Genomic DNA, 26218 nt, shown 5'->3' with positions numbered 1-26218 from the left:
TCTGCATTACAGCAAAAGGGAATAGAGTGTTTGGGCAAGAGGCAGGAATCCTATCAAATATAAGACTTTAGACCACATTGTTATAAAACTATTCCCCTTTTCATGGAAGAGCAGACATCCACAGCATTATCTTCACAAAAAACGTGGGAATTCAGGAAAAAAAAATTACAATATTGGTGGAAACGAAAAGGGTTCATCTTAGGGTTAGTACATGTTTAGGACAGTGTAACTCATAAAACACTGCTTCTATTTATTGACCTTTTCATTTTGGATGGTTTCCTTGAAAAAGCCATGCGTTGTGAAACCATTCCCTTTGTGAAATCATTCGTTTAGAAACTGCCGTCGCCACTCAGAGTAGGGTGGTTCACGATCAGAGGGGGGCGATGGCCCGGGTGGCTCCTGACAGTTTTTTGTGTATAAGGGCCTGAGCTGCACCGGTTCATGAGGGCTGCACCCTCATGACCTAATCACCCCAACCCAGCCAGGCTCACCCGGGCATCAGGGCCCAGGAAGGAACATCAGGTTCCCCTGGCCAGCCACCATCTGAGTTGGCTTCCATCCCCATGATGAGCCCACTGCAGGGCTGCATCCGCATGATGCTCAACATCTCCAGAGAACAGCTTCTAATTGGGACATCTTTCCTCCTGTAGAACCCAAGCCTACCTCCCCCACCCCCCACCGTCACATCCTGCCCCCACCTCTCTAAGCCAGAACACTGGGGTCTCTCATTCATAAAATGACCTCTGAACACACCTTTTCTGAGCTAACCATCCCAATTCATTCCTGAAATCCTTCCTCCCACAAATATTTACTGAGTACCTATAGTGACCCCATTTGGCATAGGTTCTTTGCCTCTTGTGGTCCTTCTTCGGGTGGGTCACTCGGTTGCTGCCTCTTTGAGCAGAACCCCCACCCCACCCTAACCCCCTCTTCTGAACACAGCACTGGATTCTGTATGCCAGAGCATAAGGATGGCCTTCCTCATCCCACACACACCCCAGCACTGCCTCCGTCTGACTGTGGGACACAGGGTAGGTTACTTAATCTCTTTTTACTTTAGTTTCCCTATAGGTAAAATGCGGGAAAAACAACAGTTTCTACCTGACAGGGAAGTAAGGACGGAAGAAGTTAACAAGCACAGAGTGCCCATATCCCTGGCACACGACAAGCCCTCCTTAGCTGTGAAGTTATCATGTTCCTGAGGATGTAACTCTACACTCAATTCCAACAGAACTTGTGAGGGATGAAGGAAGAGCCCACCAGTGTGAAGGCTGAGCACTCTGGCAACCAGGGACTACCCAGGAGGACAAATCCAACAGCCAGGGCAGCAGCCAGCAGATTCAGAATGGAGATGTTTGGGTGGCAGCAAAGAGGAACTGAGAAGAGTGAGGTCCAGGGAAGTTCAGAGAGTCAGACTGAACGCTCATTATCCAGCTGTGTTTAAAAATATACTAGACAATCCAACAACTCCTCTTCAGCATATGTACCCAAAAGAACTGGAAGCACAGTTTTACACACATGTTCATAGCATCACCATTACAATAGCCAAGAGGCGGAAGCAACCCAAGGGACCACTGAGAGATGAATGGACAGGCAAAAAGTGCAATAAACACACAATGGACTGCTGTTCAGCCTTAAAACAGAAGAAGGTTCTGATGTATGCAGTAACACGTGTGAACCTAGAGGACATTATGCTAAGTAAATGCTACAGACGGAATGTTTGTGTCCCCCCGAATTGGTATGTTGAAGCCTAATTCCCAATGAGATATGTTAGGATGTGAAGCCTTTGGGGGTGATTAGGTTGGTGTTATTAGTAGGTGGGGCTCTGGGGTGATTTGGTCATGTGGGTGCACCCCTCAAATGAATAGGATTAGTGCTCTTACAAAAGACAACCTAGAGAGATCCCTCCCTCCTTCCGCCATATGAGGATACAGTGAGAAGACTGCCATCTATGAAACAAGAAGCAGGCCCTCACGAGACATCGAATCTGCTGAGGTCTTGATCTTAGACTTCCCAGCGTCCAAAATTATGAGTAATAAATTCCTGTTGTTTATAAACCAATACTATGGTATTCCTTATAGCAGCCTAAAAAGACAGAGACAGTGTATAAGCCAGTCAAAAAAGGGACATACTTTATGGTTTCACTGGTATGAGACAGCCAGGAACAGAGGAGAAGGAGCAATGGGGAGTTAGTGTTTCATGGATACAGAGTTTCAGTTTTGCAAGATGAAAAGCCCTACGGAGATGGATGGTGGTTGCACAACAATGTGAAGCTACTTAATACTAGTGAACTATTCATCTAAAGACAGTCACTTATATTATATGTATTTTACCACAATTCAAAAAAAAAATTTAAAAATATATTAGACATAGCTCAAGAAAACCAAGATGCAAAGGGGCTATAGCAGAAATGGAAGAGGAAAATACTGCCCATGGTATCCCAAGCCTTATGAAGTTGCTCAAAAGTCTTGTTCCTGTGGAAGCCCTGTTGAAGCCTGTACTCCAAAGCCCCTCTGCCCTGAGTGTAGAGCACAGGCTTCGAGCCAAAGAGCGGGGGTACCTTGGCAACAGGGCCTGTCAGAAGGCTTAACCTCTTTAACCTTCAGTTTCTTTACCTGCAGAGCTGTTGTGACAACCCATGCGAAGCTCTCAGCACTGGCCTGGCACACAGTTAAGGAGCAAGACCTGTCAGGCACCATTATCATTGTGTTGGATCTTACCTGCACATCATACAGGAATTGGAAACGACATTCTTTACTTGCAGCTTCTCTCACAGCCCGCGCCAGGTCCACCGACCCTTTCCCACCAATCGACCAGTGATAACAGGGGACTGCATTGAAGGCGCCAGCCCGCTTCGCAAGCTCACACACCAAGTCAATCTCCGCGCGGGTGTCGCTCCTGGTGATGAAAATGTTTGTGGTTTTGCATCTGTATTCATTTAGTGATGTTTTAAAAGAAAGACTAACTGCTTATAGAGAACTTTGCTCCCAAACACTGAATATATTTTAAACATCAAAAGTGGTTACAGTGTGCTTAAATAAATCAGACTTTACGAAAAGCATGGGGAAAAAAACCCTCTCTAACATGACTCCAAAATTTCAAGTTGTTAAGGGTTTTATTGAGAAAATTCCATAACGTATCCCTTTGATCATCCACAGTCTTTCTGTCAGAAATGCTGGGGGGAATTACGAAGAAAAAAAAAAGCCAAATAAATGGTAACTCACTATATAGATTTCATTTACCTGATAACATTTGAAAACACTTCTGTTTCTGCTAAAGTAAAACCAATCCAAAGAAAACCAAAATGAATAGAATGAGCAGAGTATTTCTCTATACTTTTAGATGAAGCAGAGAAAAGGCCAAACGTCCTCAAAACACAAATGCAGTTCACAGAGAGGCCCAGAGATGTGACCACATTTAAAGTAGGACGCTTGACTTACTTGAAGACATTCAGAGCCACAACAACAGGGACCCCGAAGAGCTGAGCAATCTGAATTTGCTTCTCTAGGTTACAGCAGCCGTCTGCCACCAGCTGGAGGTTCTGTAAGAAAACCAGACCGCCTGTATTACCTCCCATCAACCCTGCCAAACTACACCAGCAGGCCCACTCTGGCAGGTTTTGGTTCCATCTACGCTCACTTTATTGTTCTGGAAGCTATAAAAGACAGCCATCAATCACTTTTTTCCTCCAAGAAAAGATGGCTGCAGAAGAAGGAGGCTCATTTTCCAAATAAAGTCTAAAATTATTCTGGATCCAATGGCATATTTGGGTCTTGAGCCAAGCAGCTATTTCTGCTGTGGACTGACAGCCAGGACATCAGCAACGTGCCCACTCTCCGTGGGCTGGTGGACAAGAAGACATAAGGTCCCAGGAGGGTGACAAGCACTGTCCAGCTAGTCCCTACTCAAATCACTGGCGCCACCTGTAGGAGCTAAGAGGTACTGCTGCCAGTCAATCAGAGTCTATTTACTCAAGTGAGTCATAAAGCCAATTGTGTATCTTCTGAAAGTCAGTATCTGCCACATCAAAAGATTACATGAATATAAGCTTCATATACCTTTCTGTGCTGAGGACCACAAGGCCTGCTCAGATGGCTGCCCAGTGGTAGGGAACTGGACAGAAAGCCCACACCCACCTTTTCTTAAGATTGGAGAGTTAACTGAATGGATTTTATCCCTTCCCCCACCCACTTATTAGAAAAGAGCTTTTCTAAGAGGTCACTGGTAGAGGACCTATTCCCTGACTGAGACTCAACTGCTAGCCAATGGTTAACTGGATTTGAATAATTCTACACTCTTACCTCTTCCGTATATTCTTTTTTAAGAGGGACCCCAGCAGTAACCTGAGATAAGAAAAGATAAAAATTAAGAATAATCCTATCAAACTGTTTACTCTGATTAAGATCTGAAAAAAAAACAAATCATGGTCTGTTTTGGGGAAGTTTCACTGAAAAAGTACGTTTTGTGCTTTTAAACCAATAACTGGTGGCCCTGGCTGAACAAAGTCTTGTGGGTGCTTTTAAAAATCACAGATGCCTGAGGCTCCACCCTGACCAATTAAATCAGGATTTCTGAGAGTGCGACCCAGGATCACTGATAGTTAAAAACTTCTCAGGCGATTCTAATTTAAGCCAACATTATCCTAGCATAAGAGGGAACTCACAATATGATTAATACCTGATTTATACAGAGTGCATCATCCTTCTAAACAAATTCTAAACCATTTAAAAATAACCCTCATTACTTTTCCCTTTTTTGGCCTAGTTTCTTACAGAAACTGATGACGTTGGCAGTTTAAAGATAAGGAAACTCATATCTCAATAAAGGAAGAAAATTATTCACCATATATTTAGTAAAAAAAATTTGACAAACAGGAACAGAATATATAGGATATACAATGGAGAAAAGGCAGCGTCTTCAATAAGTGGTGCTGGGAAAACTGGACAGCTACATGTAAAAGAATGAAATTAGAACACAACACAATACACAAAAATAAACTCAAAATGGATTAAAGACCTAAATGTAAGGCCAGACACTATAAAACTCCTAGAAGAAAACAGGAAGAACACTCTTCGACATAAATTACAGTGAGATCTTTTTTGATCCACCCCCTAGAGTCATGGAAATAAAAACAAAAATAAATAAGTGGGACCTAATGAAACTTCAAAGCTTCTGCACAGCAAAGGAAACTAGAAGCAAGACAAAAAAACAACCCTCAGGACTTCCTAGGTGGCGCAGTGGTGAGGAATCCGTCTGCCAATGCAGGGGACACGGGTTCGAGCCCTGCCCTGGGAAGATTCCACATGCCATGGAGCAACTGGGCCCATGTGCCACAACTGTTGAGCCTGTGCTCTGGAGCCCATGAGCCACAGCTACTGAGCCCGTGTGCCGCAACTACTGAGGCCCATGCGCCTGGAGCCTGTGCTCCGCAACAAGAGAGACCACTACAATGAGGAGACTGTGCACCACAATGAAGAGTGGCCCCCGCTCGCAGCAACTAGAGAAAGCCCATGTGCAGCAACAAAGACCCAATGCAGCCAATAAATAAATAAAATAAATAAATTTAAAAAAACAAAACAAAACAAAAAAAAACAACCCTCAGAATGGGAGAAAATATTTGCAAACAAATCAAGAGACAAAGGATTAATCTCCAAAATATATAAACAGTTCATCCAGCTCAATATCAAAAAAACAAGCAACCCAATCAAAAAATGGGCAGAAGACTTAAATAGGCATTTCTCCAAAGAAGGTATACCAGTGGCCAAGAGGCACATGAAAAGCTGCTCAACACCACTAATTATTAGAGAAATGAAAATCAAAACAACAATGAGGTATCACCTCACACCGGTTAGAATGGGCATCATCAGAAAATCTACAAACAGTAAATGCTGGAAAGGGTGTGGAGAAAAGGGAACGCTCTTGCACTGTTGGTGGGAATGTAAATTGATACAGCCACTATGAGAACAGTATGGAGGTTCCTTGAAAAACTAAAAATAGAGTTACCATATGACCCAGCAATCCCACTGCTGGGCATATACCCAGAGAAAACCGTAATTCAAAAGGACACATGCACCCCAATGTTCATTGCAGCACCATTTACAATAGCCAGGACATGGAAGCAACCTAAATGTCCATCAACAGATGAATGGATAAAAAAGATGTAGTACATATACATAATGGAATATTACTCAGCTGTAAAAAGCAATGAAACTGGGACATTTGTAGAGACATGGATGGACCTAGAGACTGTCATAAAGAGTGAAGTGAGTCAGAGAAAAACAAATATCGTATATTAACACATAAATGCGGACTATAGAAAAATGGTACAAATCAACCGGTTTGCAAGGCAGAAATAGAGACCCAGATGTAGAGAACAAACATATGGACACCAAGTGGGGAAAGCGGGGAGGGTTGGGGGGGGGATGAATTGGGAGAATGGGATACTGAATAGTACACTCTAAATATATGCTGTTTATTGTCTGTTAACTGTATCTCAATAAAAGTTTTTTAAAAAAAATTTGACAAACAGGAACAGAAGACAATTTTCTTAACCTGATAAAAAGCATATACTGAAATATTATAGAAAATATCATATTTGGTGATGAACTATTAAAAGCATTCTCTTGCTGATCAGAAATAAGAATAGGATGCCTGCTATTAACACACCAATTTAATACTGCAGTGCAACAGAAACAAATGGTTAGTGAAAAAAAAAAGTATAAAGATTGGAAAGGAAGAAACAGAACTGTCATTATTTTCATATATGATTGACCACATAGAACTCTCTGAAGTATCTATAGCTAAATTACTACAATTAATAACAGAATGTTTTAAGTCACAGGGATTTAATATAGAGCATGGTGACTATAGGTAATAATATTGTACTGCATACTAAAGTTGCTAAGAGAGTAGATCTTAAAAGTTCTCATTACAAGGGAAAAATTTTTGTTAATGACTTATTGTGGTGATTATTTCACAATGTATATACAAATACAGAACATTATGTTGTACACCTGAAACTAATATAACGTTGTGTGTCAATTATACCTTCAAAAAAATTTAGAGAGTTCATTGGAGAGATGTGTGTGTCTGTGTGTGTGTATATATACACATATATATAAAAGAACACAGAAGTAACCTGTGAAACTATTTAAAAATATAAAACACATGGGAACAAATCAGTAAAAGGATGTAGAAGTCCTTTGCACAATAAACTGTAAATATTTATTAGAATATATTTCAAAAGACCTAAATCAGTGAAGAAATATACCAAGTTCTGAGATATAAAGCTGATCTATTGATTTAACAACATTCCAAAATAAAATAAAATAAAATAAAATCCTAAAAAGATTCTTTATGGGACTTTATGATTAGTTCAAAAATACATATGGAAGTGAAAAGGGCTGATAAAGGCCAGGCACACATGAAGAAAGAGAACTACCAGGGAGAGCTTGCACTACAGGCTCTCAGTGTAGCACAGACCCAAAATTGTGTAAAATGGACCAGTGCAACCAAATGAAGATCCCAGAGAAAGACCTATAGTGTATGGAGAATTGATTTATCACAAAGTAGGCTTGAATATCAGAAAGGAGGGACGAATTAAAATAAACAGTGCTAGGCCAGTTGGTTATTAAAAAAGAAAAAATAAAATTAGTTCTGGTCATTACACCACACACCAAAAATCAGTAATGACTGTGATGGTTAATTTCGTGTGTCAGCTTGGGTCATGGGATGCCCAGATACTGGGCTTCCCTGGATGCCCACCAGGGAAGCCCAAGAATAACATTTAAATTGACGGACACTGTGTAAATGAGACTGTCCCCCATAATGTGGGTGGGCCACATCCAATCAGTTGAAGGCTTGCTAGGATGAAAAGAATCTATGCAGGGACTTCCTAGGTGGCGCAGTGGTTAAGAATCCGCCTCCCAATTCAGGGGACACAGGTTCAAGCCCTGTTCTGGGAAGATTCCACATGCTATGGAGCATGCACCACAACTATTGAGCCTGCACTCTACAGCGCATGTACCACAACTATTGAGCCCATGTGCCACAACTATTGAAGCCCACGTGCCTAAGCCTATGCTCCACAACAAGAGAAGCCACTACAATGAGGAGCCTGTGCACCACAATGAAGAGTAGCCCCCACTCGCATCAACTAGAGAAAGCCTGTGTGCCGCAACGAAGACTCAACGCAACCAACAAATAAAATAAAAAAATAAAAAATAAAAAAAAAAAAGACTTGAGTCAAAGGAAAAAAAAAAAAAGAATCTATGCAAGAGAAAATTTTCCAACAGATTGCCTTCAGACTGGGACTGGAATATTGGCTCTCCTGAGTCTCCAGCAGTGGCCCCACTCTAGATTTTTGGACTTGTCAGCCTCCATAATTGTGTGAGCCGATTCCTTATAACAAACTTTTTACATAAATACACATCCTATTGGCTGTGGAGAACCCTCTTTAAGAAACTATGTTTAAAGGACTAATTATAAAAGACATATTTAAATCCAAAAGTATTAGTTCTTCCATTGCACCAAGAATGGTCAGCAGTTTGGAAGACAGGATATGACTGAGGCAAGTTCAAGGGTCATAGGATTTTCCACTGTACAAATTATGGAAAAAAAACAAGCTGAATAAACATAACAGGCAGCCGTGGTTATTCATGTAATGATATCAAAAGGAAGTAGAAATTATAATGGATCAAAAACATTACTATGGGGTTGTTTCAAGTAAGAAGGAACGACACGGAGGTGGATAATACAGAATACAGAATTAAGAAGATCAAAGTTCATTTATTATTCAATTATTGAAAATATTTCCTTGATACAGACTATGCCAGACATGAGGAATACACAACTTAAGGAATTCAGAGTTGAGTAGGGAGAGACAGATATAGACACTCAAAATAATACGATGCAGAAGCTCTTCTGGAGTCCAGGAGAGGGATGCTAAGCTTCACCTGGATTCCTGATTTTCCCCTTTTATTATCCTCCACCCATATCTGTGCCTACTAATCTCAAGCCCCGTTACAATCATCACTAGCATGGAACCATGACTTTAAGTGGAAGTGGAAGAGGTAGCAAGGATTAAGGTGAGTGAAAATTGCAACCACTGTAAAATAGAGCACATACATAAAGATGAACTGAAATAGCACTATAAGTCATGCAGTGAAGTTTTATAGGACAAGGAGACTGGAGTGTGCAAAACATTGGACTAGAAGTCCAGAGACCTTGATTTCACATCTGAATAGTCCCCTAAACAGATGTAGGATACTAAGCAAGACCTGGAATCCTCCTGCACCTCAGTAATTTTATCTCTGTAAAGACTGAACCAGACTAGACAATTTCTAAGCCCTTTCCGGAATTAAAGTCCTTTGGTTTTATAATTTTCAGGGTGCAAAACGGGGAGAAGGAATTTCCAATTTATCTTACATATCAAGTGTCTGGTATTAATGAGTGGACTAGGGATTCAGAAAAGGTTTACCCTTCATTCATATTCAGCTCTGCATGTCTGACAAAAGTGGAGGATCTGTGTCTCAGCCCCAGGCTGCAGATTTGGCTCTGCTGGCCTGGTGACACTGTTCACATCCCCCAAACCCATCAAATCCCAGCTTCCTCATCTGTAAAATGTCTGCCTCTCCTAGGACAAAATGATATAAGACAAGGGTCTGCCTCTCCTAGGACAAATCATCTCCTGCTAAGATGATTAAGCAATGCACATTATGGTGCTTCATGATGACAAACTTGTTATTTGTTTATGCTATGTAATTAATCATTGTGTGATGTTTGTGCATACAGCACATCAATTAAGAAATCAGATTTGGCGGTTTGTGTAATATATCAATAGTAATAAGTGATAATGATACTCCAAAGATTTTATTTTAAAAATGATTAATCAGTATAACATTTCTTGTTCTCCCTTTGGAAATCCCTAAAAATGAAAAACAAAACCCTACACCTTTGCTGTGGAAAGGACGAACTCCCTTTCAGATGTGTGTGAACTCTATACATGATAAAGACTTGTGATAAAGTCTTCTAAAAGAAGACTTTAAAATAGAATTTGTGTTTTCTAAGCAAAGGTCTCTTAGAAATAATCCAATGCTCTAACAGAATTCTAAAGTGAAATCATAATAAACAGAGACAGAAGGAAAATAGTGCTAGATGAAATCTGATGAGATGTAGCATCAGTGAACCAAAAAACTATCCATACAAACACGGAACAACCTCACCCACGAAACCAATCACTCTAACCCTTCTGTTCTTCATTCAGCAACCAGAGCCTCTATCCTCCCATCACCGCAGGGTTATAAAATGTTGACATAAGTTTCAGTTTAGACTCATTAGTACTAAAAAGTGGTCACATTATGCTCCTTTCCAAAATATTGCTTAGAAATAACTTTGTGGGTGTTACTAATTACTTGATCTCACTGAACTCTAAATGCCCTGTGATGGTGATTTGTGAAAAGGGAGACATTCTAGAAAACTGTAGTTATGAAGCAGGTTTGACTGTTTTGAGGGCTCAATTCTGCTTCATTCTATTTTATTAGAAAGGAAGCAGGGCACTTACACTTGGTCCACCTCCGTGCATCTTCAGAGCCCGCACCGTCGCCACCAGTACCACAACACTGGGGACCAAGCCCGAAGCTCTGCACTTGATGTTGAAGAATTTCTCCATGCCAATATCAGCACCAAAGCCAGCTTCAGTCACTGTGGAGAATTAAGTTTGAAACTTGCTATTATCTTCTAAAAACAACAGTAGGTTCTGACAATCACTGGTGTGGTTAAAATTGAAAGGATGACAAATTCTCCTCCACGTTCAAGGTTACTATACACCCCGGCATGCTTTTCGTATACAAAGGTAAAAAGATGTTTCCACGGTTTTAGAAAATGTCCTACTTCCTTACATTCTGTAAAAAGATGACTCTCTACTCTGCTTCACACCACTGTTCCTTAAGGATTCACTGCCATGACCAAGATTTTTCTTTCCATACAGACTGTCAAGAGAAAGCTTTTCTTAACACAGATGGGATCTTCAACTTCAGGTTCCAAACTGTGTCAAAGAACATTGCTAGCAAAATTAGCATAGACGATCTTTTCTTACTCTTTATAAGATACACACAGAATCATTTATTTTAATGCCATCTGGCCATAGAATTGATGGACAAAATTGAAGTCAACTGACTGGAGGTTGATCATCAGGCTTGATGATAAGATAGTATCTTTATTTCATAACCACAGAGGACACTCATCTTTAACCATCCTTTCCCCTGCGCCCAAACTGCTAGGATGTTACTGAGGCAGTTACGGCTACAGCAGGGAGAGTATCCAGCACTGCCTTCCCAGATAACACTCCTGACACTGGGTCAGCAGCAGCATCTTCATACACAAAGCAGAGCTCTGGACCAGCCACACCAGCAGCCCCTGGGGGCTTATCAGAAATGCAGACTCTTGGGCTCTATCCCAGAACTATTGAGTCAGAACCAGCATTTCCACAAGATCCCCCGGTTAGACGAATGCCCATTAAAAGTTGGAGAGAAGCACACTGCTCTATGAAGGGAATACTATTAATGTAATAGAAAGTAAATATTTATGGAATATGCACTATATGCTTACAGTACAACCAAGGCCGTAATTTACAGCAGAAACAGGAATGGGCAGTAAAAAAATTTTTACTAAGATAAAATAACCATTTAACGTGAATAAACGAGGATATTTGTCCCCAGCATTCACTGAGTACACACATTTTAATAAAAATTAAGAAAATAAAAATAAAACATCACTCACAATTTCAGACACTTTTTTATTTTAGCCAACCATCTTGTCCTAATTCTTTACGGTTTCCTTTTAGTACCTCATATTCCTATATGATTTTTATAGAATAGGTAGAATTTTGTAGTCTGCTCTTCTGCTTTAACATTTTCACAGTTTTCTTCTGTACTATAAACTTCCAAAATTTATGATTATAAGTGGCAGCTTATAATTTTGCTAAGTTGATGTACCAAGATTTGCAGAATTGTTCCACCAGTTATTAAATGTTTGGGTTATTTCCAATATAAATAATGCTGCAAAATATCTGTGCATATGGGCTTTAACCTCTTTCAAATTATATTCTTGGAATAAATTCCCAAGGGTGAGAGTATGGTGCCAGAAGATATAAAATTTTCTTATGACTGTTGATATGCTTTTGACAAACTGAAAAACATTCCTTTGAAAGTATTCAACCTGGAACGAACATAGCTGCAAGTCATTTTCTTTCCCTTTACTATACTTCCTTTGAACAAGCGATGTAGCTATGCTACGAATATTTGAAAAACTGGTTAACGTCACCCTATAGTCTGAAGTAGACGATTATGTACATTTCACATAATGGGGTTTAATCAAGTGATCTCTAAAGTCTTTCCAACTGGACACACATGTCCACTTGAAGTTCGCCTATTAAAATGTAAACTCCATGAAGACAGGGACCACGTCTGTTGGAGAGATTAACACTGCAAGGCACACATAGTAGGCACTGAATGAATGTATATCCCTCCAAACCAAACCAAAGGGAACAGAAAGTTTCAAACGCTTTGGTCACAAATGTATTAGTAGCACACTTCACTTATAAACGTTTAATTTCCTTGCAAAAGTTGAACACTCAAATTCTCTTAAAGAAGAAACCCAAACTCTTCTCTTCCTCAGCCTTCACGTGCTGTCACCAAGTTCTCCTACCTTCATCAGTTCAGTGCTGCCAAAGGAAAACATAAAACCCAAGGCCATCCTAATGTAACTACCTTCACTTTCCTCACCCTCTGCCTCGTATTTCATGTTTTAGTAATATCACGCTTCTTGGAGAGCCCACACACACCACGTGACTTGTCATAACCTCCCCCCACCCCGTTCTCCCCCCATCTGGAATGTTCCTCTCCCCGCAAACCTTAGCTCAGATGTCTTATCTCCTAGAAGCTTGCAATGATCTGCTCAGGCAGAGGAAGCTACCCCTTCTGCCCCTCCTAGCCCTGTGGTCTGCTGCCCCACGGAGCCCACAGCTCTCTCTGCATGTAGCATCCTAATTAGACATATGTGTGATAGCCCACGTGGAGGGCAGGGACCATATCTTATTCATCTCTGCATATCTAATACCTAACACAGTACCTAGAAAAGAAGAAACTCTCAGAGAGGGAGCTGGTGGTGATCTAAAGTAAAAGCTACCAGGGCTTCCTAGGTGGCGCAGTGGTTAAGAATCTGCCTGCCAATGCAGGGGACACAGGTTTGATCCCTGCTCCAGGAAGATCCCACTTGCCTCGGAGCAACTAAGCCCGTGTGCCACATAAAAAAAAAAAAAAAAAAAAAGATTTAATAAAGTAAAAGCTACCATTCAATAGAGAAAGGTAGATAGACACATAAAATAGAATTTAAACAGAATTAATAATTTTCATATAGCTCCCTATCATACCTTTTTTTAAAAAAAATACCAAAACCGTTTAAATAAGAGCTATACAGATCATATCTGAAAAAGATATGATCATCTCAAATGTCTACATAAGCTGGACAAGATTGATTTCATATGGGGGAGGGGAAGCATAGTAACACAGAGAACTTCAATTAGGGAAGGAAACAAGATGCAGCAATAAAGGTCTAGGACTGTGGCTTCCAAGTGCAGAGGAACTATGGAGGCAAATAACGGGCAGAAAACAGAAGGAAGTGCCAGATTCTCATCCATTGGAAACTGCTCTGAAATACTGCATGTATTTTCACTTGTTTTCAAATATCAGACTGCTAAGGAAAACAGAAGATATGTTGATGGGTCAGTCATTCCAAAAGTAAGGACCACTTAATAATGGGTCATCAGCAAGAACTAACTTGGACATGGACATCGTGCAGTGCTGTGTATCTGCGTCTTAGTCCCATGGGGAAGGGGGGTGCGGTGTCTGGTTGTGAGAAGGGGGCAAGTTCCACTTCCTAGGCAAATCCTGGGACTGGTCGACATTGAAAACCCATAAGTTCAGTTTTCCTCTTGACCTGAAATAAGCAATTTATTCCCTTACTGTCTTTGCTGCGCTCCATAAATTCTAAAAGACATATGGGCAAAGGAATTGTTTAATGTGGATTGTAGTATAGACTTGGTCTTGAGTCATGAAGCAAGTACATATAGTATGATCTAGCATTCCTGAAAAGCACATAATGTAGACTCCTACAAGCTGTATGTTTTAAAAGGTTTGCAAAAAATTGCCGATGCCACAAGACTTCTTTGTCTTGGCAATCTTGGGGGGCGGGGGGGCGGGGTATTTAGAGCTATTCAACTTACAGCATGAATGGAAACAGGAAACGTTGACCGATGCTCTGATTGTGTGAGCACAGAAGCTAGTAGATAGCAATTTTGTAGCCTGGCTTGATTTGAACTTTAAAATCCATAATCTGCTCAGAAAGGAACTATTAGTGGGTCTGCTTTGGGAAGGGACTATTTGGACAAATACTGTTAGTAACCTGCATAGGAAACAGAGCTCTGGGTAAAAACCAATACTGGACGACCAGGAGGCTGGCTCTCTGCGCCCATCCGCTGGGACACCCTGAGTCACATGGTACAAACCGAACAAAAATAATAACAGAAAAGCCACTACCGCAGGCACACTTGCTATCTGTGAAAATCTTCAATGAGGCAGAGAGATGATTTTTATGTGTAAATTATTCTATCACATCCCCAACTTGCTCTACACACAGAAGTTGCAGTGACAATGAGGACTCAGATTTTAGAGTAATCACTGATCTGCTACCTTAAAAAAAAAAAAAAGCATTAATATCATGACATCATAGGCAGGTCCCATAAGCTAAGGGTTCATAAAATTCTAGAGCTATGACGCACCTTTAGGGATAACATACTCTAACCTCCTCGGGGCTACTATGTGTTGGGTGAGCTCTCTTCTTGAGATAACAATGCAGAACCCACTATGGCGTCCCAGGTCTCTCTGATGCCTGCCCAGAGCTCTCCTTTTTTGTATTACATAAGCTTTGCCATTCTGCCCAAAAGCACTCTTTTTTTAAAATTTACGTGTGTATGTATGTATGTATGTATTTGGCTGTACCAGGCCTTAGTTATGGCATTCAAACTCTTAGTTGCAGCATATGGGATCTAGTTCCCTGACCAGGGACCGAACCTGGGCCCCCTTCATTGGGAGCATGAAGCCTTAGCCATTGGACCAGCAGGGAAATCCCCCCCAAAGCACTCTTGATTAAACAAATACACCCCAGAATTTAAGAACAATCTTTAATTCTTCTCATTTAATAATTAATGAACCTCTATTCCTCTGCCAGGCATCTAAGCATTTATCAATATGCCCTCATATTCACTTAGTGAGGAAACAGGGCTGCCAGCACATTTTTAAGATAACAAAGCCAGGAAAGATTCATTCATTACCTAATGACAAAGGAACTTCTTTCTGACCTTTTCATTTTTCTCCTGCTTGAATTCCCTTTGGTACTTTAAAATGTTTAATTGTTTACCAGTATGTAGGCAACTTTGAATCAACTCTCTTTCATGTTTACTTCTGGATGATCTCACGGGTTAGTCCATTTACTGAATCCATTTTTATGGAATCACAACCTTAAGAGTAGTTCAGAGGTTCTCAACTGGGAACATGCGGCAGTATCTGGAGCCACTTTTGTATACTGTGACCGGCATCTAGTAAGTAGGAGCCAGGGATGCTGCTAAACATCCTAGAAAGCAGACGACAGCCACCGCCCCCCCCAAAACAAAACAACAACAACAAAAATCTAGAATTTTCCACCCAAAATGCCCAAAGAGGTAGACACTCCGCTCTAGTTCAAGCATGACAAAGGACTCTTGTACTTTCTAGACACTCTGCCTGAGAACATTATAAACCCATTTGCTGGATTAGAACAAAATGCTGGGGACTTCCCTTGTGGCACAGTGGTTAAGAATCTGCCTGACAATGCAGGGGACATGGGTTTGATCCCTGCTCCGGGAAGATCCCACATGGTGTGGAGCAACTAAGTCCGTGCACCACAACTACTGAGCCTGTGTGCCACAACTACTGAAGCCTGTGTGCCTAGAGCCCGTGCTCTGCAACAAGAGAAGCCACCGCAATGAGAAGCCTACGCACTGCAATGAAGAGTGGCCCCCGCTCGCCACAACTAGAGAAAGCCCGCGCACAGCAAGGAAGACCCAATGCAGTCAATAAATAAATAAATACATAAATTAAAAAAAAAAAGGCTGTACAAGATTATGTTAACGATAACCTTATATACCATTAGACCCTGAAATATGAGTAAAAATTCCACTCAGTAAAGTCTGATGTGCTGTGTCAATGATGTGTTTACTACAACACAGCAGTTCCTGGTAATGAAAAGTAGTGTCTCACTGGTGACTGATGCACCAACTTCGTAAGTAAGCAAGGAATCCAGGACAACACACAGGTGATGGCAATGATCCGTCTTAGTAGTAACAAACATATGATGGGAAAAGCTATTCAAATAGAAACTGGGGCTTGGGGAGAGGCACAGACGTTGGCATTTACTGACAAGTCTGTGTGCCCGGCAAAGCACTAGATACCCTCCATCTCACTTCACTTCACTTCACTATCGCCTTCCTCCTCTGCTTACAGATTATGAAGCTAAAAATTTACAAGTTTAAATAATTTTTTCCAAGGTCACACAGAAGGCGATAGAGCTTGCATGGAAACCATGGTCCATGTGACTGCAGGCTATGCCCCCACCCTGTCCTGCCCTGTCCGTGTATAACGGATCCTGCAGCATTTCTCTAACTCAGCTGCTTGGCAAGTTGTGCACCAAGATGGAAATCTCGACACTGTGTGAGATTTGATATCGAAGATGTAGCTCTAGATTCTTTTCCTGAACCCCAGACTTGTGTTCTGATTGTAATGTGGCCCTGTTGTGGTAAAAGAAAGTAAGTAATCTGCAGTCTTCTTCTCCGTTATATTCCCTTCCTTTCCTTCCCTCTCTCCTTCCTTCTTCCCTTTGTCCCTTCCTTCCTTCCTTCCATTCTTTGTCTCTTTCCCCCTCTCTCTTTATTCAGAAAGTTCTTTTCTCTCTTAGAGCAATTCATTTAGGGATAATGAATCACATCCTCTCCCAGTTCTCAGCCTACAGTGCTGGTAACTGTATACTGGTGAAAAAGAAAGATGTCCCAGAGAGGAAGCTGCAAGGACCACCTCCATCTGGGCTTGGTACTCAGCACCAGCAGACAGAGGCCACAGGCAGAGAATACTTGCTCTGCATGCAACCTGGCCTCTTGAGAACGAGATGGTATTCTGGGAGCCAGGGGGTATTTCACCACCTTTCACTGGGTGAGTCAGATCCCAAATGTGTCTTCCCAGCTTCCTCCAGCCAGGCATCCATCCTCCAGCACTGGTTGGGGAAATGAGCAACCCCAACTCTCTAGCTTGGGTTTTCTTTTCCAAACCACACACCACAGTGGAAGACAAGGCAACAAATACTTTAGATCTGAAATTCTCGTTTTTGCTTTTACACTGGGGAAAACCTTCTTCCTTGGGCTCTGAGACAGAGTTAAATTGAGGCACCGAAAGTTTTCCCTGAGTTTCTGTCTACTTGATATGCCTGAATGTTGTCACCATCAAAGCAAACTGAATTTCCACCTTACTATGTCACCAAGCAGTCCTTTATTCTGTGTGCACTCAGATTAGAATTTTCAGATTTCACAGCCACTTTAAAATGGTAATAATTTTTCTCACCATGATACATGCAACCAACATATATATCAAATACACAACACAGTGAGTCCCCATGACTTTGGGACATGAACTCGATTCTATGGACTGTTAGACGTCTCACAGAAGAACTAGCCTTTGCAATCAGTTTAGCTCAGACTAGGCTGAGATACGAAATACATCTGCAAAAAAGAATCCTCAAAAGAATTTCTTGTAAACAGAGGGAGAAATAAAACTGTAGCTTTCATTCAGTCAGCACTTAACTTCCTCATGACAAATCAGAAATAAAAACAAAACCTTTGCACAGGAAGAAATAAGGTATATGCCGGACTAGGCTTCATTCTGAAGCACTGTGGGCTTTAAGTCCTGAACAATGCTAAAGGAAATGGAAACTGGACCCTTCAAACTGCCTTCTTCTGCCCTGTGTAAACACGTCTACTCAGCTGCAGCTGTCTACAGATAAACTCATGGAAAGTGAGTTCAGAGTCACAGAAGCACATAAATTCTGAATTGGAGCTCAAGGTAGGCTGGCTCGAGGATTTTAATTATTTTTTCAATGATTGGAAGGAGACTAAGTAAACCACGATTAATCAATAAATGACAAGGGAAGCTCTACATTGTTATTACAGCTGAAAAAAAAAGGCGAGGGGGGAGAAGCTTGATTTAGAACGTATTAACTTTAAGGATCCAATCCATCTTAAGTCTGTGAAATTTTACAAAAAATTCAATCCTTTCTGCTCTTACGGATTTGTCTGCTCTTGGGTTTTATTAGATGTCTTAGGGTCAAATTTCCATCAAGTATACAGATTCAAATGGGCACATATTAGGAGATATAAAGGAAAAAGAAACCAGCTAAAAAAGAAAAAAAAAACCAACATTAATATTAACATATGCCTTTCCTCTTTCTTACCTTTTTGGTGGTGGCAGTGTTTACACACATTAGGGTAAGTCTGATAGTCCTATAGAAGCATGAGAAGGTTACAGAGGATTTATTAGGGGAAAAGGAAAGAGAAAGTATAAAAAGGACATAGGTCCACATGAACTATCTGTTTTTGGTAGTAATGAAAACTTTGAAAATACCAGTAATACTACTTAGATGTACTTTGGTATCCAGACCCAGAATTTCCTTTCTCCTGAGAATTAATTAGGTACAGACACTGGTTCACATTATTTGAACCCACTGTTACACATCTTGTTTTGTAAAATGATTTTGACCAAAGTGAAACTTGATTTTGAAAAAAATGTTTAGATGAAAATTAAACTATACATGCCATTTTTTACCTCCCTTATAAAAATCCAACTGAATTAAATTCACAAATTCATTATCCAAAGATGCCATCGTGAGCACTTGTACAATGCCATTGCTTTGACCAGGGTTCTGTTTTTGGCAAACAGTGGTATCCCAAAGTTCTGGCTAGAGGCCTGGACTTTTGAATGATTGCTTGGGCAGAGCTCTTCTCTTGCAGCTCCTGAGAACTGGACACTAGGAAAATAACTTGAAACAAATTCTGAAAGCCTTTGCTAACCAAATGTCTTAATCTAAAATAATGGAAAGATGAAATAAAACATTTTTCATTGAGCAGTTTATGAAAACTAACCCAAGGAGTAAAAAAGGATTGCCATATATCCATTACTAATAAGAAAAAAATACCAAACTGTACATTTTAAATACATGCAGTTTATTGTATGTCAATTATACCTCAGTGAAAGTTCTTTAAAAAAAAAAAAAAAAAAAAAGGAGTAAAAAAGCATAAATGTCAAAAGGTAAATATACTTTGTCTTAAAGGTTCCAGGAAAGAAAAACAACATCCAAAAACCTCTATTAGCTTCTTCTTTGAGTGCAAGAAACCCAGTAAGAGAAACCAAGATTCCTGAGTTTGAAAACAAATGAAATCTACCAACATTCCTAGTATCACAACTTCTGTTACAGAAAAAGAAACTAAGATGGAAGGAAAACATTTTAAACTTGAAAGCTGGAAGAGTCTACAACATATTTAGCTAAATAAAAGCAGGCAGGGCAGGAATTTGTGAACTGAAGGTGGAGACCCATTAGTGTTTTACAGAATCGATTTACTGGGTTGCAACAAGAATTTAAAAGAAGAAGAAGAAGAAGGGGGATAGGATATATTAGGATACAAATGATAAGAGAAAGTAATCTTGTTTCATAAGACACTGACTCCATTTTTGCACACCTGTGTGCATGAATTTTGTGATATAAAATGTACTTTATGCTCTGGGTTTCAGTCAAAACATCCAAGAGCCAGCAGCCCAGACTCTACTTTGCAGATGTCTTATCTAGGAAGGGAGACAGTGCGACTGGTGTTACAGTTGTGTCTGGCCCTACTGGTTTCTCACAAGATCAATTTAATGATTGTCCAGACCTGGCCCCACACCACACAGCATGGGGACAAACAGCACAGGTAGCTCAAAGGAATGACAGCCCCGATCTCAGTGTAATCAGCAGCTATCATTATATTTAGGGGCACAGGCGCAATGTCACTCTCACTGACCCAGTGGCTCTTTCTTGGGGTGTGGAAGCAGGAACTGTCTCCACAGTTCTTCCTTCCAAGTTTTCTTCAGTGTGTCTGACCTGCTCACTAGCATTAGAGACAAGCCCCCCTGCCTGTCCAATGGTATCAGATCTTGGAAGAATCTGATTTAACAGAACAAATGAGGGCACACTGAAAAGGCCAGTAATTCCTATTTACATGACTCAAACTAAAGATAACTGCCCTGGAAAGGAGGCATGAGCATATTTTTTTCTTTGGCTTGTTTTAAAAATAACACTTTTCTGCTTATACAGTGAACATATATACGATTAGAAACATATTATTGATATATTATTGGAAAATGTGATGTGCAGGAGAAAACATACCAGGCACTTATATTCATTTTCACTGTAATTTATGTTCTCAAATCTCTCTGTACTGCTGAGAGAGGAACATGCCCTTGAGATGTCCAGGAAGACCTAGTTTAGGGGAAGGTAACAAAGCGTCGGGAATAATTCTCACATCCCCACCTCTGCACCTCTACTCCACCCCTACGTGCAGAAGCAGTTGAAACTAAAGTTTGGCATCATTCTTATTTTGTATAAACAAAGAACAGACCCCCATTGTGCCACCTGTCTCTTTCTCCTGCTCTTGGCATGTACCCAGCCTGGTCTTATATCTAGAAGTGGGTCCAACTTGGGTAAAGTACTGATAATAAAAATATGATTATTTGTATTACACAGGAAAATACTGATCTTTCATATACTTAAGAATGAAAGTGGGCCAGTCGGTTTGGCTGATTTAGAAGACAATCCTAAGCATGTTTGTGTAGGGAAGTCAAAGGTCTCTCTCTAAGGCCTGGCTGGCCACCTGGCAGATGTTGGAAAAAAAAAAGGAAATGATGACATGGATGACTTGGCATTAACTCAGTTATGAGTCTGGGAAAACCTCTTGAACCTCTTCATCACGCTGACCTCACTTTTCTATTTAAAGGAGCCCATACAGAAGCAGAAAACGTCTTAGCTTCTCTTACAGCTAGGTATGGCTATGAGATCAAGGTTCTTAATGAGATGTAAACAGAAGTGTTGTATGACTTCCAGAAAGGCTCTTGAAAAGGTGATATGCCTTTCATTCTCCTTCCTGCTGGCTGAGATATGGATGTGATGGCTGGGGCCTCTACAACCATCCTGGGCTACTAGGCACCTCCTGATGATTGAGTAGGTGACATACCAGTTGAGATTGCCTAGCCTGGATTTCTTTTATGTGCCAGACAGATAAACATATTTGCTTTGGATCACTTTTTTTCACTATTGCTGTTATGTGTGGATGAACCTAATCCTAGCTGATTCCTTTGTGAAAATAAAGCCTACTTAGAAACATGATAGAGTTTTTTTTACTTCTATCATTTCAGTTTGCACATAATTTGAACGTTATGCGGTGTTTTCTTTCTCTGCACAACAGTTACTCTCGGACTGAAGTCAAGGTTACAATTCTAATTCAGAAAAGATGTGAGATTTGCTAAAAGTTTTGCTGATGAAAAAGTTAAAATTTCAGAGGCTGAGAGCAGCCGTAACTCTTTGATAGATGCCCCAAAGCTATGCCACTGAAGGTAAGTGAGAGAGGGTCTAATCGAAAGCTCCAGACACAGATTTAACTCAGGACAGCAGAAAGCAGTATGTCAGTCTGCAGTACAAGAGGACACACAGTAGGACTCTAGAGGGTTTCCTGTTCATCTGACTTTAAGAACTGTTCTCACTCTAAATTCTATCTCCTCTGCATATGTGCTAAACAAAGAAATGGTTTTTGAAGGCAAAAAAACTATCTTTAGAGTTGTTTTAAATATTTTCAGAATTTTTCATTAAGTTATTGTCTGACCCTAAAAAGTAAAAACAATCCAGTTGACCAAAACATTCATGCAATTTTATAAAAGAAACAAAAAAGGACTAAACAAGATTGGGGTGAAATGGGGTAGAGAGTAATCCAAAGAAGGTACTCACATTGCTGGTGTCTAAATGTCAGAATGTTTGTACTTGACACACATTATAAATATTGTTTGGCAGCTTGATTTTTTTTTGTTTTTTTTTCTGGTCATGCCCCGCAACGTGTGGGATCATAGTCCTCCAACCAGGGATCAAACCTGGGGCCCCATCAGTAAGAGCACCAAGTCCTAACCACTGGACTGCCAGGGAAGTCCCTGCAGCTTGGTTTCTTTTACTTAATATACTGTGCACTTATTTTCATGTTCTATATACATCTATTCTTCGTAATAACCTTAATGTAACACCAATAATATCATACTTTTCGATTTTTTCTTGAAGCTTTTTAACTTTCAGGTTAAAATTTAATCTATCTTTATTTGGAATAAATTGTGATGAAGGACTCCAAAATTTATGTTTAAAAATTAATAGCCAAATGTCTGAACATCATTTTAATCAGCAATGCAGCCACTGGCCACTAATGTGAAACGTCGTCTTTATCAATATCTATATACAATGGAATGAGTCTAATTAAGGACACTCTGGGGTATTCTTTTATATCAGTGTTCTTTGTTTATTCCCCTTTATTATTATGGCAGTATTATCTTGTTTTGATATCTAGAGTTAGGTAAATCACCTATCGTTGTTCTTTAAAAATTTTTTTCTTGGCTATCCTCATGATTTATTCTTTTAAAATCTAGACAGGGACTTCCCTGGTGGCACAGTGGTTAAGAATCTGCCTGCCAATGCAGGGGACACAGGGACGATGCCACATGCCGAGAGCAACTAAGCCCAGCAACTACTGAAGCCTGCACGTGCTAAGGCCCGTGTGCCACAACTGTGGATCATGAGTGCTGCAACTACTGAAGCCCGCATGCCTACAGCCCGAGCGCCGCAACAAGAGAAGTCGCTGCACTGAGAAGCCCGCGCACCACAATGAAGAATAGCCCCTGCTCGCTATAACTAGAGAAATCCTGCTCGCAGCAACGAAGACCCAACGCAGCCATAAATAAATAAATAGGTCTTAAAAAAGAAAAAACTAGACAAATGTTGTTATTGATTTAGCTATGAAGCTCACCTTCCTCTACTGCTTTTTCAGTAACCATAGGAGATCAAAATTTCTCACCCCAAAATGGGTCTCTTTGGCATGAGGCTTATTTTATGTTGATTATTCTTATGAAATAGCAGACTCAGGCATTCTATCTTTTTAATTCCTCCTTAACTGCATGGAAGAATTTAGATAAAGGGCCTGGTCCAGAAAGAGCACTATCACCAGATAACCACCAAGAATATGAGGTGGGGGACACTGGGCAGGTGTGGCGGGGGGCACTGGGCAGGTGTGGTCGGGGGCACTGGGCAGGTGTGGTGGGGGGCACTGGGCAGGTGTGGTCGGGGGCACTGGGCAGGTGTGGTCGGGGGCACTGGGCAGGTGTGGTGGGGGGCACTGGGCAGGTGTGGCGGGGGGCACTGGGCAGGTGTGGTGGGGGGCACTGGGCAGGTGTGGCCGGGGACACTGGGCAGGTGTGGTCGGGGACACTGGGCAGGTGTGGTGGGGGGCACTGGGCAGGTGTGGTGGGGGGCACTGGGCAGGTGTGGTCGGGGGCACTGGGCAGGTGTGGCGGGGGGCACTGGGCAGGTGTGGCCGGGGGACACTGGGCAGGTGTGGTGGGGGGCACTGGGCAGGTGTGGCGGGGGGGACACTGGGCAGGTGTGGCCGGGGGCACTGGGCAGGTGTGGCGGGGGGCACTGGGCAGGTGTGGTCGGGGGACACTGGGCAGGTGTGGTGGGGGGACACTGGGCAGGTGTGGTCGGGGGACACTGGGCAGGTGTGGTCGGGGGACACTGGGCAGGTGTGGTCGGGGGACACTGGGCAGGTGTGGTCGGGGGCACTCGGCAGGTGTGGTCGGGGACACTGAGCAGGTGTGGTCGGGGACACTGGGCAGGTGTGGTCGGGGGCACTGGGCAGGTGTGGTGGGGGGCACTGGGCAGGTGTGGTCGGGGGACACTGGGCAGGTGTGGTCGGGGGCACTGGGCAGGTGTGGTCGGGGGACACTGGGCAGGTGTGGTCGGGGACACTGGGCAGGTGTGGTCGGGGGCACTGGGCAGGTGTGGCGGGGGGCACTGGGCAGGTGTGGCGGGGGGCACTGGGCAGGTGTGGTCGGGGGCACTGGGCAGGTGTGGTCGGGGACACTGAGCAGGTGTGGTCGGGGGCACTGGGCAGGTGTGGTCGGGGGACACTGGGCAGGTGTGGTCGGGGGCACTGGGCAGGTGTGGTCAGGGGCACTGGGCAGGTGTGGTGGGGGGCACTGGGCAGGTGTGGTCGGGGGCACTGGGCAGGTGTGGTAGGGGGCATTCGGCAGGGTCTGGAGACCAGAGTCTTCTTTGTGTCCCACTGTCTCTGTATAACCCAGCAAACATCTGTTCACCAAATATTTGCTTTTTCACCTTCCTGTGAATTGTCTTTCTCCCAGACCCCTAGTCCAGGATGACATATATACCTCATTTTACCTGTCTTTGGAATCTCTCATGTTCTGATTCCCTGTACGTACATAATTAAATTTGGTTTTTCTCTTGTTAATGTCTCATATAAATTTAACTATTAGGCCAGCCAGAAAAATTTACAAGGGTAGAGCGAAATTTTTTCCTTCCCCAACATAACTATATAGTATGGTGTGGTATAGCACAGTAAGTTTATAGTAATTTACATGTCAGTTTGACAGAGGCATGATTAATACTGATTATTCCCATTCAAGAACATGGTGTATGTCTTACTAGTGATCCAGATTCAAGAGTCTTGCTTTGTGTCTTTCAATAAAATTTTATACTTTTCTTTCTATATGCTCATTTCTTATTAAATTTATCCTTAGGTATTTTATAATTTGGAGACACATATAAACAGGATATTCCCCATTTACAGTATTTGTTTTTTGCTAATATAAAGAAAAACTACTACATATTTACATTGCATCCAAATAACCAATCAAAACTTAAAATAAATTTCTTGAACTTGCTATTATACAATCATACTGTATGTAAACAGCAGAAAATTTATCACTTCCTTTCCAAGATTTGTATTTTCGTACTGTTCTTGTTTTGTTATTATTCATTGGCTAGTGCTGCAGAATAACGATGAATAATGATGGTGATTAGGATAATGATGGTGACAAGGATTCTTGTCATGGCCTGAGCACATTCGTGTACCTTTAGGACTTCACTATTTAATATGATGCTGATTGTTAGTTTCTGTTTTTGAAATCTATTTAAATTCTTCTATTGCACAAGGTCTTTACCATTCCATTGAGATACCTCTTTCTTCAAGGAAAGAGTTGCTTCTTTACCCTGCTTTATTTTGAACTGGATGCCCAAGCACTTTGTAACTTAACACAGTTCCTTTAAACTTCAAGTAGTTTTAAAAATTGATATTACTTGCATCAAAACATTAATGGCTAAAACAACACTTATGATTGAAGCTAGCAAGAGGCTGAGACTTTTTGAAAGTCCTAATAATCCAATTTTCTCTCCCCTCCCCCAAAAGGTATAAAGTTCCACACAAGAATACACTATTCATTTAGTGATGGCCAGTTTCTTTATATTCCTTACTCAAAATTCGATTAGGTTTTCTTTATATGAGAACAGCACAATATTGTAATTATATCAAACACTGCTAAAAGGTTAAGAACAACCTCATATAACTGCAGTTTTCTAAACTACGATTTATACATTAGGTAAGGGTAGTTGGACTCTTTTTAGCATCCTGGGGCTGAGAGTTGACAGCCAAGATTGGGCAAGATAGCAGTTATAAAATATAAATTTAAAAGTCATTGCATAGTGGATATTTTTATTTTTAATCCTCAAAAAGCCTATGCATTTAAAAATCATTTTATGTTAACTTTCACAGCACTAATCCCTGCAAGACAGTGTTTTGACAAGGGTCTTATTTTAATTCCATATTTTATGATGGTAAGCAGAACTACATGAGGAGCACATTATTTAGAATACACATAAATCCTAAATAGGGATGGGCTAGATAACTCACTGAAAATAAATTTGCATTTCACGGCACACAAAGAAACAG

General features: G+C 41.3%; 1 protein-coding gene across 3 annotated transcripts in view; it reads right to left on the bottom strand.

Moving 5' to 3' along the window:
• MTHFD1L (methylenetetrahydrofolate dehydrogenase (NADP+ dependent) 1 like) overlaps positions 1-26218 on the bottom strand; it is a 176889-nt gene that overhangs the window by 64256 nt on the left and 86415 nt on the right. For all 3 annotated transcript variants that reach the window (XM_057739867.1, XM_057739869.1, XM_057739868.1), the window contains 4 exons: positions 10562-10701; positions 4302-4343; positions 3441-3541; positions 2721-2898 (listed from right to left, as the gene is read on the bottom strand). In XM_057739867.1, coding sequence (XP_057595850.1) covers positions 2721-2898; positions 3441-3541; positions 4302-4343; positions 10562-10701 — 461 coding nt within the window. The remainder of the gene's footprint in view (positions 1-2720; positions 2899-3440; positions 3542-4301; positions 4344-10561; positions 10702-26218) is intronic.

This window comes from Hippopotamus amphibius, chromosome 6 (assembly GCF_030028045.1).
Source record: "Hippopotamus amphibius kiboko isolate mHipAmp2 chromosome 6, mHipAmp2.hap2, whole genome shotgun sequence".
NCBI classification, from domain to species: Eukaryota; Metazoa; Chordata; class Mammalia; order Artiodactyla; family Hippopotamidae; genus Hippopotamus; species Hippopotamus amphibius.
This window is presented reverse-complemented; position numbering and strand designations above follow the sequence as displayed.